Source organism: Garra rufa, chromosome 18 (assembly GCF_049309525.1).
Source record: "Garra rufa chromosome 18, GarRuf1.0, whole genome shotgun sequence".
Classification (NCBI taxonomy): Eukaryota; Metazoa; Chordata; class Actinopteri; order Cypriniformes; family Cyprinidae; genus Garra; species Garra rufa.
The window spans coordinates 6,128,371-6,143,505 of record NC_133378.1 but is presented as its reverse complement, the minus strand read 5'-3'; the positions used below and the strand labels follow the sequence as shown (position 1 = coordinate 6,143,505).

General features: G+C 37.3%; 1 protein-coding gene across 1 annotated transcript in view; it reads left to right on the top strand.

Moving 5' to 3' along the window:
* cntn3a.1 (contactin 3a, tandem duplicate 1) overlaps positions 1-14,934 on the top strand; it is a 55,205-nt gene extending 40,271 nt beyond the window's left edge. The window contains exons 8-18 of the mRNA XM_073822878.1: positions 4,171-4,346; positions 4,482-4,599; positions 4,711-4,869; positions 6,154-6,303; positions 6,740-6,810; positions 7,163-7,397; positions 8,071-8,186; positions 11,865-12,051; positions 12,497-12,609; positions 12,779-12,947; positions 14,151-14,934. Coding sequence (XP_073678979.1) covers positions 4,171-4,346; positions 4,482-4,599; positions 4,711-4,869; positions 6,154-6,303; positions 6,740-6,810; positions 7,163-7,397; positions 8,071-8,186; positions 11,865-12,051; positions 12,497-12,609; positions 12,779-12,947; positions 14,151-14,239 — 1,583 coding nt within the window. The 3' untranslated portion in view covers positions 14,240-14,934. The remainder of the gene's footprint in view (positions 1-4,170; positions 4,347-4,481; positions 4,600-4,710; positions 4,870-6,153; positions 6,304-6,739; positions 6,811-7,162; positions 7,398-8,070; positions 8,187-11,864; positions 12,052-12,496; positions 12,610-12,778; positions 12,948-14,150) is intronic.
* Positions 14,935-15,135: the final 201 nt, after the last annotated feature.

Below are 15,135 nucleotides of genomic sequence, written 5' to 3'. Positions count from 1 at the left end.
TTGGAGAGGATCTGCAAAGAGGAGTGGGACAAAATCCCTCCTGAGATGTGTGCAAACCTGGTGGCCAACTGCAAAAATGTCTGACCTCTGTGATTGCCAACAAGGCTTTCGCCTTTGCCAAGTACTAAGTCATGTTTTCACTTATTAAAAAGCAAATCAATTTATAACTTTTTTGAAATGTGGTTTTCTGAAATGTTTTGTTGTTATTCTGTCTCTCACTGTTCAAATAAACCTACCATTAAAATTATAGACTGATCATTTCTTTGTCAGTGGGCAAATGTACAAAATTAGCAAGGGATCAAATAGGAAAGTTATTTAACTAAGATTTCTCATTATTACTGTTTTTACTGAGCAAATAAATGCTAAAAATGCCTAAAAAATGTTTAATAAATGTACAGATCTCAAACTTTTGAACGTTAGTGTACTGTATATAACATATTGTGTTGCACAATATTTTGTATGACATAAAATAGCTATCTACTATCGATCTACAGTCTTTGCCAGCATAAGAGTAAAGCACAAGCTCCCTATCTCCGCAGTCTCTAGATGAACTATGCTTGTGGTTAATGGGGAATTGATTTATTTGCAGAGCATTAGAGATGCATGATATGTGTGGAAATAACCGTGCTGTGTTTCATTAGGGCTTGAATCCATCTAAAACAGCCTTTTTTGCAACTCTGTAAATTCTTCACCCGTTTGACAAGGCGACGTGAACAATACCAGCACTCTATTAGAACAGCCATTTGGTGGTCCTTTTTGTTTTTAAAATCGGTTTCTATAGAAACTCTCTGGTTTCTTCTGCCGTTCTCATTTTCACATGAAAGCCTGGATCCTGAATACATGTTCATTTGACATGTTAATTTGCAAACAGTTTAAATAAAATTGCTACAGCAAAATTCACATGTTTGCCATATTAAAGAGAGGTGTGTGATAAAGCATGAATAATTCAGCACAAGGGAATCCAGAGATTACTAATCAGTAATGATTCATCCCGTAAATTAAAGCTGAACCGGCTGTTTTATTAATATGCACTATTGCACGTTTTTGTCATCCTGAACCTTTTCTGCAACATCCCCTAAATCAACTTCATCTGAGGAATATCAAACAGATGTGATAATATACCAAATGTTTTATTGTGTTTTGATTTGTTTTCCCAAAACAGTGAAGAAAATGACAATAACTAGACAATAAAAGACACCTTATATTTTAAAATTAAGATTAAGATATCAGATGCATTCATTTGATATACTTATCGACTCACTGAAATTAAGATATTTTGAAGGGGTGAGAATATAGGAGATTTTTTGGCAGAATTGAGAGTTGGTGATTTACAAGACTTCTTTCAGATGAAAATCTAACATTATAGTGACATCTAGTGGTGGTAGAAGTGTGCTGCTCAAGGTGCTTCTTGCCTCAGCTCTAATGTAGTAGTGCTAATAATAAGGCAGAATTATTAAATAATAAAATAGAAAAGATAATCAAATAAAAGCAATTCTGAAATAAAATGTTTTAAGACAAATGTGATTCCCTAATGCCAGCCAAAGAATTTAGAGCACAGGATAAAAAGGCCCTTTTACTTTGCCCTGTCAGCTAAAAGACCATTCTCAGAGGATCGCAAGCCGCAACTTGGTGCGTAAGGACTTTGAAGTTCAGCCAACTACTGTGCAGTTAGATAATGCAAAGCCTGATACGTTAGCATAAGGATTTTTAAATCTATACGGCATCTGACGGAGCCAGTGCAAGGACTCCAAAACAGGGGTCATATGGTGACCATCCCTGGCCTCAGATAGGATTCTAGCTGCCAAATTTCACAGATATTGTAGTTTGTTAAAGGAGGATTTACAAATTCCAACAAAGAGAGCACTGCAGTAGTCAATACGCAAGAAAACAAAAGAGTTAATCAGCCTTTCAGCAGCAAAAAGTATAGCATGGGCTGTAAACAAGCAGTATTTCTAAGATAAAAAAGGAGGCCTTAACAGTGCTCTACACAAGACTCGAATGACGGACTGGCATCAAAGAATACTCCAAGATTTTTTTAGTTTACTTTGTAACTCCAAGGCAACACCATCAACTGACAAAGCTACAGAGCCAGTATTACGCAGTTGATCTTGAATCTCAGAAATTCAGTGGGAAAGATGAGAAATGTCCTCATATTGTCCTGGTTTTGAATGAATATATGTGACCCTGGACTACAAAACCTTGTCTTAAGCGGCACGGGTATATTTGTAGCTATAGCTAAAAATACACTATATTGCCAAAAGTATTGGGACACCCCAATAGATTTTGACTACTTTAGCAATTTCCATGAGTATAGATCTTAATGTTCAAGCATATGATGATATTCTAGGGAATTGTGTGCTTCTAGTTTTATAGGAACAGTTTTCTATTCTAGCTTGACAATGATTGATTCAGTCAGTGTGGAAGAACTTGAGTGGTCTGCAGAAACCAAAGTCCTAATCTCAGCTGAACATCTCTGGTGTGACTTTAAATGCAGACCTTCAGCCAAAACCTCATCACTAAACACCAATGACTTGTACGTATGGCTACAGTAATTTTTGACACTTCCAAAACTGGTGCAACAGAGATGAAAATACAATTTTTAAATTCGTGAATTATGTTTCCATCTTTGTTGCCATTGTTTTGGAAGTGCCGTTTTCTGTTCTAAAGAAGGGGGTGTCCCAATACTTTTGTCTATATAACGTATGTTATTGGTGTTTGGTGATGAGTTTTTGGCTCAAGGTCTGCAATTAAAGTCACACCAGAGGTGTTCAGCTGAGATTAGGACTTGGATTTATGCTGATCGGTCATGTACTTCCACACTGACTGAATCAATTATTTCTTTTTTAACCTTGCCTTGTACAAAGAGGCACTGTCATGTTAGAATAGAAAAGTTTTTTTGTTGCTATAAAATTAGAAGCACACAATGCTCTAGAATATCATTATATGCTTAAACATTAAAATTTGTACTCATGGAAATTATTAAAATAGTCCAACCTGTTCATACTTCTGGCAATACAGTGTACATTGTATGGGTCCAAATTATCGATTTTTCTTTTATGCCAAAAATCATTAGGATATTAGGTAAAGGTCATGTTCCATGAGAATATTTTGTCAATTTCCTACCATAAATGTATCAAATCTTAATTTCTGAGTAGTAATATGCATTGCTAAGAACTTCATTTGGACAACTTTAAAGGTGATTTTCTCAATATTTAGATTTTTTGCACCCTCAGATGCCATATAATATAACAGTTGTGTCTCTGCCAAATGTTGTTCTATCCTAACAAACCATAAATCAATGGAAAGCTTATTTATTCATATCAATTTTTAAAAATGTACCCTTATGACTGGTTTTGTGGTCCAGGGTCACATATGTCAAAAAAATGTACCAGGCTATACCAGGTCTCATCTTAATGGGATAGTAAAAACTCAAAAATGAAAATTACCCCATGATTTACTCACCCTTAACCCTAAGTACATGATTTTCTTCCTTCAGACCAATACTATCTGAGTTATTTTAAAAAATGTACTGGCTCTTCTGAGCTTTATAACGGCTGTAAATGGTTGTTGATATTCAATAGCCCAATAAAAGTCCTATAAAGTGCATCCATCCATCATAAAAGCGCTCCACACGACTCCGGAGGGTTAATAAAGGCCTTCTGAAACAAACTTATGCATTTGTGTAAGAAAAATATCCATATTTAGGACTTTATAAACCGTAATCTAAAAGCTTTCTCTAATTGACATACGCACATTCATGAGAGAATGACTCGAAGAGTCTCCAAGAGTCGTTTGGAGTACTTTTCATGATGGATGGACGAACTTTATTTGACTGAAAAATCTCAACACCCATTCACTGCCATTTATAAAGCTTGGAAGGACATTTATATATATATATATATATATATATATATATATATATATATATATATATATATATATATGTAACTCCAATTGTATTCGTCTGAAAGTAGAAAGTCATATAGGATTGCTTGAGTGTGAGAAAATCATACATTTTTGGGTGAAGTTTACCTTTCAGCTAGCTGTTTTCAGCGCCCGAACATAATGCATTTAAATACAACAACTGCTGTTTTATGCACCAAGCTACTGATGACTAATATTATGCAGTTAGAAATGAATTAGCTGCTGACCCTCTCATTGTTATTTCAGAGCCAACCATCATCACTTCTAAAGCCACCCAGCTGGATGTTACAGTGGGAGAGAGTGTTGTTATTCCATGCCAGGTGTCTCGTGACCCTTCTCTGGATGTGAGATTCACCTGGTTTTTCAACGAGCAACTAATCAATTTTGGAAGCCATGGGGGATATTTTGAAAAAGTTGGTGGGGTGCGTGTCATTCTTTTAGAATTGCTTTCACATAATTATGTTTGTTGATTTGTAAAAACACTAGAAAACCTAAAACTACAAAATGGCTTATATTGAACATGAATCTGTAAATATCATTTTGTTTTTTGCTCGCAGACATCTGCTGGTGACATTATGATTCGTAACATTCAGCTAAGGCATGCAGGAAGATACACATGTGCCGTACAGACTAAAGTGGACAGTGCGTCTATAGCGACAGATGTTGTGGTACGAGGTAATGTTTTTCCAAACAAAATTTCAAAGACAAAAACCTACTAAGATTAAAAATATACATATATAAAAAATAAGTGTATCTTGGTAAAGTTTTATAATCATGTCCCCACAGGTCCTCCTGACCCACCCCTGGACATCAAAGTTGATGAAGTGACAGAGACAACGTCCTTTGTGTCCTGGAGTCCAGGCCCTGATAACCACAGTCCCGTCTTTGCTTACAACATTCAGATTCGAAGCCCTTTCTCTCTCGGATGGCAGGCGGCCAAAACAGGTGTGCAGGAAATTAATAGTTTGGATTAAAATGCGCAGTTTATCATAATGATCCTCGAGTGCTGTTTAGCCACCACTGAAGTTAATTTGATTAGTTTGGCACAAGGCCTACATATTCTTTTCAGTCTTTTAGCATTGCTTTTATGATAGCAATATAGCCTGAACACATTTTTATCGCTTGTTCAGACCTCTAATTTCAGGAACCTGAAGGCCAACTTTCAGATCACTAGAAGTTTTCGAACTAGTGCCATAAAGTGTTTTAAAGATACTCAGTGTTTATACACCTTTGTTTTCAGACATTATGACACAATGTGTACACACATTTTCTGCTAATTTCTTCTTTACAACTTTGTGCAGAGACCATCATAACACAAATCAGTTTTACCCCGAGATCTTTATTGAGATCCATCTTTTCACACTGAGGACAACTGAGGGACTCATATGCAACTATTACAGAAGGTTCAAACGCTCATTGATGCTTCAGAAGGAAAAGTGATGCATTAAGAACCAGGGGGTGTAAACTTTTGAACAGAATGAAGATGTGTACTTTTTTCTCATTTTGCCTAAATATCATTTTTTTTTTTTTTTTTTCATTTAGTACTGCCTTTCAGAAGCTACAAAAGATACATGTTTTCCAGAAGACAAGATAAGTTCAATTCCAAAAGTTTTACCACCCGGCTGTAAATGCATTGTGTTTCCTTCTAAAGCATCAGTGAGCGTTTGAACCTTCTGTAATAGTTGCATATGAGTCTCTCAGTTGTCCTCAGTGTGAAAAAATACACAAAAGGGATTCAAATACACAAAAATGCTGAAAAACCAAAGAAATTGTAACCTGAAGGAGTTTTCTGAAGAACAGGACAAGTGTATGTAAACTTTTGAACAAGATCATTTTAATAAATTCAACTATTATTTTCTCTTGTGAACTATATGTAAAAATATTTTATGTGAAATGTCTTACTCAGGTCAGTACTAAATAAAAAATAACATGCATTTCGTATGATCCCTCTTATTTTGGTAAATTAATAATCTTTTGCAGATTCTGCCAGGTGTAAGTAAACTTTTAACCTCAGCTGTACATTCTTAAGTCTAGCTAAACAGCACATAAAAACAAAATAAGCAATCAGTCAATGTTGGTCACTCTGAGATTTGCTGTCCAAGTGTTTTTAACCAGAAAAGGCTGCAAAGCAGACCAGACCTGGTTTCACCAGTCTGGTAGTCTTTAAATTTTTTTTCAAAATTGTTTCAAGTTTCTTAAAATATCTTCATAATATCTCTTTGTTCTCAGTGCCAGAGTCTCTGGGAGGTAAGCAGTTGACAGCCCGTGTGGTTGAGCTGAGTCCATGGGTTGAATATGAGTTCAGAGTGCTGGCCACTAACTCCATAGGCACTGGGGAACCCAGCAAACCCTCACAAAAATTCAGAACTAAGGACACATGTACGTATACAGTTATAAGTTTACTTTAACTTTGCTGCATGTTTTTGTTATTAAGTGTGCAGCACATCAATACACATTCATCTAAAAATATTCGATAATAGTGTACCACACCAGGTATTTCTGATTTCTTTGTCTAAGCGAAAAAGTAAATAACTTTGCCATGAGTATATTAGTTACTTCATAAGTTTTGGAAAGGTCAGCAGGATTGCTAAAATAAAACAAGGCACTTCTCCAAGATTCGATAAGACTGACATACAGTTCTCTTCCAGCTTTACTGTGTATTAAACCTTTTTCGCTCAGAACCAAAAAGCAGCCAGGAAGCTGTCTCTATAGCATCATTCTAAACAGATGGAGAAGAAAAATGCCCTCTCTGCACTTCTGGTGTTTTTCAACTTGTAATCCTGGCTGAAAAAGTCTACTTTTTTAAATCCTGCAGTGCCAAGGACGACCCCAGCCAGAGTCAGTGGAGGAGGTGGCAGTCGCTCAGAGCTTGTCATCACTTGGGAGGTAACAAAGCCAGCTCTTGCACATTTAAGTACACAAAGGTAGCTGTCAACGGTGGACAGTTCATTGGCTTGTATCAAAAACAGGCCCATCATGCTGTCAAACTGTTTGGTCTGTAATTTAAACAACCCTTGTTTAAAAAAGGGCAGATACTCTTCAGTGAGGCAGACAAAATGTTTATGGATTTTACCAATTACGTTTCAAAAGCGAAAAATATGTTCAAGGACCGTGAAAGGGATTTACCATAGTCTGAGACAAAGCCTCTTGTGCAACACTGCTGTGATATAATGATACATCAGTCTTTCACTTGCTCATTCTCTCACCCTTTTTCGTGTTGTCTTGTGGGGTTTTCCAGCCAGTCCCAGAAGAGCTACAGTGTGGTCCAGGATTTGGCTATGTGGTTGCTTTTCGCCCTCTTGGTGGTCAAAGCTGGATGCAGGCGGCCGTGACGTCTCCTGATGCATCCCGATATATCTTCAAAAACGAGAGCATCCCTCCATTCTCTCCATTTCATGTGAAAGTGGGAGTTTACAACAACAAAGGAGAAGGTCCTTTTGGACCTGTGACCACTATATACTCAGCAGAAGAAGGTAAAACCAACTTACCAACCTTAATTTATTATGTGAAGACAATTCACAAGTTCAATCCCTCAGAAAGTAAAAACACTATGTCTCTGTGGTGCAACCGAAATGTCACTTTTGGTTTGAGTGGTCTACCGTAGCACCATAGACTTTAATCAGGGTAGACGCCATATTGAAATTAACTTGAAAAGGAGGCTGTGAGGGATAGACGTAGCCACGCATTGTATAAAGGTCCTACATCGCAAAGTATTATCACAACTCAACTTTTAAAACTAGTTTATGGAGTTTCTGTCTATTGAAAGTCTTCTGAAAAGATGAACCAATCGTTACAGTATGTTGTTAAACAGTAAACACCACTGAGCACAATGTACCTCTGTCCCTCACAGCCTCTTTTTCATTCCTGTCCAAAATGTATTTTTTGGTGCTACCCTGAGGTCTACCACTACCCTAAGGTGTACTGGCCCAATCAATGACTTTGTTTGTTTGTACAATCGAAGATAATGCCAGTGGAGCAGAAATTACCTTTAGGTATATGAAATGCTCGGAACATTATGTACCTGCAGTGCTGCTTTTTATTTGATTAGGGCAGATTAAAAGTGCTAACCATTTGCTAGTGCATCAGTGCACTAATAATGAGCCTAAAGATGCCGAGACATTACAGTAATGATTATTCTGACCATAGAGCCGAGTCGTGCCCCCAGTCGCGTCCGTGCCAAGAGCCTGTCAGCCTCAGAAGTAGAGGTCAGCTGGAAGCCTTTACCGTGGAGCACCAGTAGGACACGCATAATGGGCTATGAGGTGAGGACAACACAACTAAAGCAAGCTAATGAATCTGACTGGGTTTGTTCTACATCAAATTCATGTTAAGTACATTCCCTGTGCTGTTATAAAAAATTTCGCATTCAGTTTTGTTAATGTTCTTGATGCAGTAACTACCAATAAACAATGCTGTAAAAATTAAGTATTATGTTGGGTGAAAATGTCAAATATTTAGAGGCCAAGCACCAAAGGTGCTTAGGCACCTATCATATCTATTTTCTTCTTCTTCTTCTTCTTCTTCTTCTTCTTCCACTCTGGGAGTCTATGGCAGCCCATAGAACTGCTTGCAGGAAAGTTATTCAATTTGGCACACAGATAGAGGACAGTCTCAATATTAACCATAGCAAATCTGCCTCCATCTTAAACTCTTTAGTGCCACCAATAGGCCACATTTGCACTACATTTCTGATAATAACGTTTAAACCAACATTCAAAATTGTGAAAAAAAAAAACTACCTTTTTAAACCTAAACAGTTTGTCCGATTTTCACCAAAATAGTCTCTGATCATCATCAGACAACGCTGGCTAAAAGTTATCAAAAGCTTTTTGATATACCAAACTTTTTTTCATAAAGTGCATTAACTAATAACTAATTAATTAAGCTTTTGTATTTTTGTAATTTTGTAGTGAAATGCTGTATTTTTCAGATTCTTTAGCACATCTTTAGCACACTGTTATATAATCGCTTATGGGAAAGTTATGAAAATTGGCACATAGATAGAGGACAGTCTCATCATTAACCACAGCAAATTTACGTCTCTACCTCAAACTCTTTAGTGCCACCAACAGGCCAAATTTGCATTCATGTTTCTGCTAATAACTTTTGAACCATAAGGTCTAAAAGTAACATTAAAATGAATTCAATATTTGTGATGGCTCATGCCAAGTCACATGCATACCAAATTAAATTTCTACAATCAAGATTATTTGCAATTTTGAATTTTCCAAAAAGTCTACATTTTCAAACTCTTTTTAGACAGTTTGTCCAATTATTACCAATATTGGCTTAGATCATCTTCAGACAATGCTGGCCAAAATATATCAGCATGAGGCTATATTTTCACAACACTTAGCGGATTCAGACCAAACTTGGTACTGTATGTGTTATACCAAGCATGAACTGAGGGTACATTACTAGTTTCTGCACAGTATTTTCACAGTATTCGTCAAAATATATACAAATTTGACTTTTTTTGTTTATGGTTTCTGACCAGTTTTATCATTAGAGATCTCATTAGATTTGGAGCAGTATACCGAATCAGCAATACCAAATTTTCCTATGTCAGCCATCTGAGTGTGGACCACTTCGAATTTTGTATTAAAATGCTGTATTTTTCAAATGCTTTAGTGTATTGTTATGAATCTCATAGAATTTCTTATGAATTTTGTAATTATGAAAAGTTATGAAATTTGGCACATAGTTAGAGGACAGTCTCATCATTAACCACAGCAAATTTTAAGTCTCTAACTTAAACTCTCTAGTGCCAACAACAGGCCAAATTTGCTCTCATGTTTCTGCTAATAACTTTTGAACCATAATGTCTCAAAGCAAAATTCGAATGCAGACCAAAAATTACATTTCTACAATCAAGATATTTCACAATTTCTAATTTTCAAAAACGTCTACATTTTCGAACTCTTCCTAGATGTTTTATCCAATTATCAATTGGCTAAGAGCCAATTGCCAATTGAATGCTTCAGAGCATTCTCTAAACTGTTAACCATTTTTTGCAAGGCAAGTTATTGAATTTGACGCTATATCTTTGAGGCTATATCTTCGCAACACTTTATGCCGAGTTCAGACTGCACGATTTTCAAAGCAATCGCGTCACAGATGTTTTCAAACTGCATGACTATCTGGGGTAGCATTCTGTCGCTGCTGTGTTCACACTGCACAATGGATCGGCGACAGGGGGTTTCACACTGCATGACTTTACAATAGGAAGAATCGCCGACAACATGTCCCGGTCCGCAAACTACGTCTCACAACCAATCACACGCGAGAAGTGACATGGAAACAACGTGAGGTCAGGCGTTCTCACGTGAGACTGGGATTATTATAAAAAAAAAGGTAGCCCGCAAGAAGCTTGTCATACAAATAGCATGTGCACTCATTTGCAGCGAAAAGAAAAGAAGCCGAAGCTATGCTTGTTGATATTCTGGTCTATACCTTCGTAACTCCTCCCTCAATTTCCCGCTGGCTTGGATGTTGCTGTCTCATTGGCTGTAGGTAATCGCCGATGTGATTTTCAGTCAGATCACCTTTCACACGGCATGATTTTGAATCGCCGACAGGTCCAGATATTTAGCATGCCAAATATCTCACGGGTGTCGGCGACACGTCTGCGATTCTCTCAGATCGCGTCTTTGATAGTTCACACTGTGTGATTGTCACTCACGTGAACGAGCACCGATTTGCCTGTGATTTCGGGCATTTGTCAGCGATTTCTCAAAACCTGTCGGCGAGTCAAAATCGGGGCTAAAATCATGCAGTCTGAACTCGGCATTAGCGAATTCCGACCAAACTTGGTATGTGTTATAACAAGCATGACACAATGCCACCTACTGGTCAAATGATATGAAATTACATCTCTGCTTTTAACTGCTGACCAATTTGTCCAAAAATCACAAGTCTTGTTAGATTTGGAACAGCATTCAAAGGATACCTAATTTTGTCGACCTTTCTAGGCGTCAGCTATTTTGAGTTTTGTAGTAAAATTCTGTAACAACAAATGTCTTTAACAGGTTCTCCAACCCTGCTCCTAGAGAGCTACCATACTGCAGAGTTCAGCCAGAGATCGTCTTACTGTAAGGAGATTAGAGCGTCTGTATTGCTTACTATTGGAAAAAGCGTAGCAGCTAACTTGGATCACGTGTCCCATAATAACAGCTTTGACGTCAATGAATTTCAGTCAGAATTGTGCAACATTCAATCGCTGTTTTACGGATACCATAAGAATAAATGAGAAATGCTGTAAGCTGAATCCCACTTGTCGCAAAAAGTCAGTGATTTCTCTTATAAAACAGCTTTTTTTGAGGTAAACTCTAAAAATAGTTCAATCCAAAAGCATTGTTTAGTGCAAAACATGTTGAAGGTTAGCAGATAGGCGGTCAATTCATTAAATTATAAGCCGTTTCCTCTAAAAAGCTGTTTATTCAGCATAGTAAAGCCTCTCCTCCATTGAAAAAAAAAAAAAAAGCCTCTGGTCTCCTTTCCCTTGTACTGCCAGCCCGGAAGCGTTAGCATTAGCTGTTACGCTTTTTTCGGCTAATGGTTGCAGGCTTGCCTTCTAGTGGCTTTGGCTCAGCTGCAACCCTAATCAAACACACCTGTACCAGCTAATCAAGTTATTCAGGGATACTTAATTACAGACAGGTGTGTTGAAGCAGGGTTAGAACCTAAGTCTCCGAGAACATAGCTCTCCAGGAGCAGGGTTGGAAAACCCTGGTCTTTATTGAGTTATTAAAGACACCTACTTAGCTCTTCATTTTACCTCTATTCTGCTTGGCCACTTAATTGCTGCTTGCAGTTAGATTTTTTGCTTTATTAGAAACAGAATATCAGTATCTGACTTGAGCAACAGCTCCAATAAATTTTCATCAGTGAATGGCACATTTTGAGGCTGATTATGACAGATAGTTTACTGTGAATTTCAGCTGAGGTACTGGAGTACAAAGGACAGACCAGACACAGCCAGCGTGATGAGAACTGTGGGAAACAGGACGTCTGCTGTCATTCGTGGACTAGACCCTAGCAGTACATACTACATCAAACTCAAAGCCTATAACAGTGCTGGTGTCGGACCTGATAGTGCTGTGATGAATGTCACCACTAAAAGACCCCGTAAGTGTGACTTGGACACTGGCTACTGTGTGTTATTGTCTATAAACATTACAATGTTTGTGTTTGCATTTAATTACTAGTTTAAAAGGTAGACAAAGTATTTGCAAAAGTTTTTGTACAAATTTGTTTTTGACACTCTGTGTGTTATTAAAGAAAGTTGAAGAGTTGGTTCACCAAAAATTGAAGATTCCCATTCACCGAAAACATTCACAGTTAAAAAAAAGTTCATAAAACATTTAACCAAAGTATGTAACAGACATTTCATAAAGACCCTAAAGAACCATACCAAGCCATCTGATGTCTACTTTAATCCAAGTTGTAAAGTTCATATGGATTTAATTTCATAAAATAGTTTCCACACAACATTTTATAAAAAATTTATAAAGTTTTTTTTAAAAACTGCTCTAAAGTGTGATGTTCATCTCTTTAAATGTATTTTCTCCAGCACCAAGTCAGTCTCCAGTGAAGGTCACATGGAATACAACAGACTCTAAACTCATCCTCAAGTGGGATCATGTCAAGTCTCTGGAGAATGAGTCTGAAGTTATGGGCTATAAGGTATTCAAACATCACTGCCTCTATATCTTTTTTTACCTCAAGATTGTTGAATGCTTGCTTCTAATTATATTACAGTTCTATGTATATTGAATAACACACATCATGAACTCAACAATCCATTGTCTCTTACCTATAAATTGAGTTTGAAAGCAGCTGTGTTGGTTTGAAGGTCATGTACAAACAAAGCAGACAGAGTCGGCCAAGTGTGGTGGAGACGAACAGCACGTCTCTTGAGCTCTCTCTGCCTGTGGACGAGGATTACATCATCCAGATTAAACCTGTCAGTGAAGGTGGAGAGGGGAGCAGCAGCAAACAGATTACTATCCCCAGGACAGCAGGTCTGCTTATAGCTCTTATAACTATCGTCCTTCTGTATGGAGAACTTACGTTTGATATTTTTAAAAGTCAATCGTGTCAATCATACATTTTTGGGTAATTACAGTTGAGGTCAACAGTTTACATTCACCTTGCAGAATCTGTAAAAAAATGGGACAATACAAAATGCTGTTTTTTTGTTCGTTTAGTGATAGTTGTTGACTCTTGAGTTCCTTGTTTTTCCTGAACAGTTAAACTGCCCGCTGTTCTTCAGAAAAATACTTCTGTTCTCACAAATTATTTGTTTTTTCAGCTTTTCTGTGTATTTGAACCCTTTCCAACAATGACTGTATGGTTTTGAGATCCATCTTTTCACACTGAGGACAACTGAGGGACTCATATGCAACTATTACAGAAGGTTCAAACACTCACTGATGCTCCAGAAGGAAAAATGACACATTAAGAACCAGGGGTGTAAACTTTTGAAAAAAATGAATATGTGTAGCTTTTTCTTACTTTGCCTGAATATCTTTTTTTTTTTTCATTTAGTACTACCCTTGAGATGCTTCAGAAGATACTTACATGTTTCCCAGAAGACAAAATAAGTGAAATTTACCTGATCTTCAAATTTAAAAAGTTTTCACGCCCCCTGTGTTTTCCTTTGAAGTGACTGTTTGATCTTTCTGTAATAGTTGCATTGCAACTGAGTCCCTCAGTTGTCCTCAGTGTGAAAAGATGGATCTCAAAATCATACAGTCATTGTTGGTAAAGATTCAAATACACAAAAATGCTGAAAAACCATAGAATTTGTGGGACTGAAGGATTTTTCTGAAGAACAGCGGGCTATCACTAAACAAAAAAACCCCGCTGTGGATCATTAAGGTATCAACAGTATTAAGAATTAAGTGTATGTAAACTTTTGAATGAGGTCATTTTTATAAATTCAACTGTTTTCTCTTGTCGACTATATGTACACATATTTTATGTTAAATACCTTATTCAGGTCAGTAACAAATAAAAAATAACATGCATTTTGTATGATCCCTCTTATTTCGGTAAAATAATAAACATTTTGCAGATTCTGAAAGGTGTATGTAAACTTTTGACATCAACTGTATATAAATAACATAACAAAACAAGTATACATCACTAAAAATCTTGTTTGTAGTCTTGTTTTTGTTGCTTGTTGGCTGTCTGATCTGATCTTTTCTATTTATATTTTGCAGTTGCACATGCGATTGGATTTGCCCCAGAAAGGAAATCACTACCAGTACTCGTAACACTAGCGCTCTGTACGGTCAGGACTTTCTTATGACAGTTGAACTGAACTCTACAGCGTAGAGAACAGTGCAAACATCTACAAGTGTATCCACTTGTCTTTTTCAGTATGTTTTACAAACGAGACTCTTCAGACGGAAAGATTTCCTCTCGGTTTTTAAAAGAGGACGTTTGCTAAACTGGTTTTGATCACTGACACCAAAGCTGTCAAGACTGTGGAGTAGGAGCTATTGTTTTTTTGGGGGATAAACATGTCGACGGATGTTACCCACATGGTTTCCGACCATGAACTGGATATTTAAGGGCGTAAAATGACATACAGTTCACTCCTAAGGATTCTCATACAAGGACATCTCTTTGGAGAAGATGAATCCATGTTCATCATCCATTTGACGGTTGGCAGTGGAGAACCACACAAATGCCTTTTCCACAGGAAGCTTGGGAATACTTAATGAACTCCTTTGAAGAGAATCCCTACTGCCATACCTAACAGACACTTTCATTGTAAGACCATCAACCCATTTAATCAGCTGTCCTCAAATCAGACAGAGTTTACAGTCCCCCCGGTGTTGACAAGCCCCCCTGTCTGTTTGAAAGACGAAGCTAATGCTGCTGGCCTTACCTATACAGTAAAAGAGCTCTCTGGCTGTCTCAAGCTGGTTGTTTCTTCAGTCATGCACTGAGATCTTTGTTTTGCTAGTGTGTGTGTGTGTGTGTGTGTGTGTGTGTGTGTGTGTGTGTGTGTGTGTGTGTGTGTGTGTGTGTGTGTGTGTGTGTGTGTGTGTGTGTGCCTGTGCCTCTTTAATGAGAAACAGTATGTAAAATACCCTCAGGACCAGAACAGCCTTAAATAGTTGTCTCGATTTCTTTTCTGGTTTCGTTTGTTCATTTACAATTCCATTATTTGATGATGTATAACAAATATTTTGATTG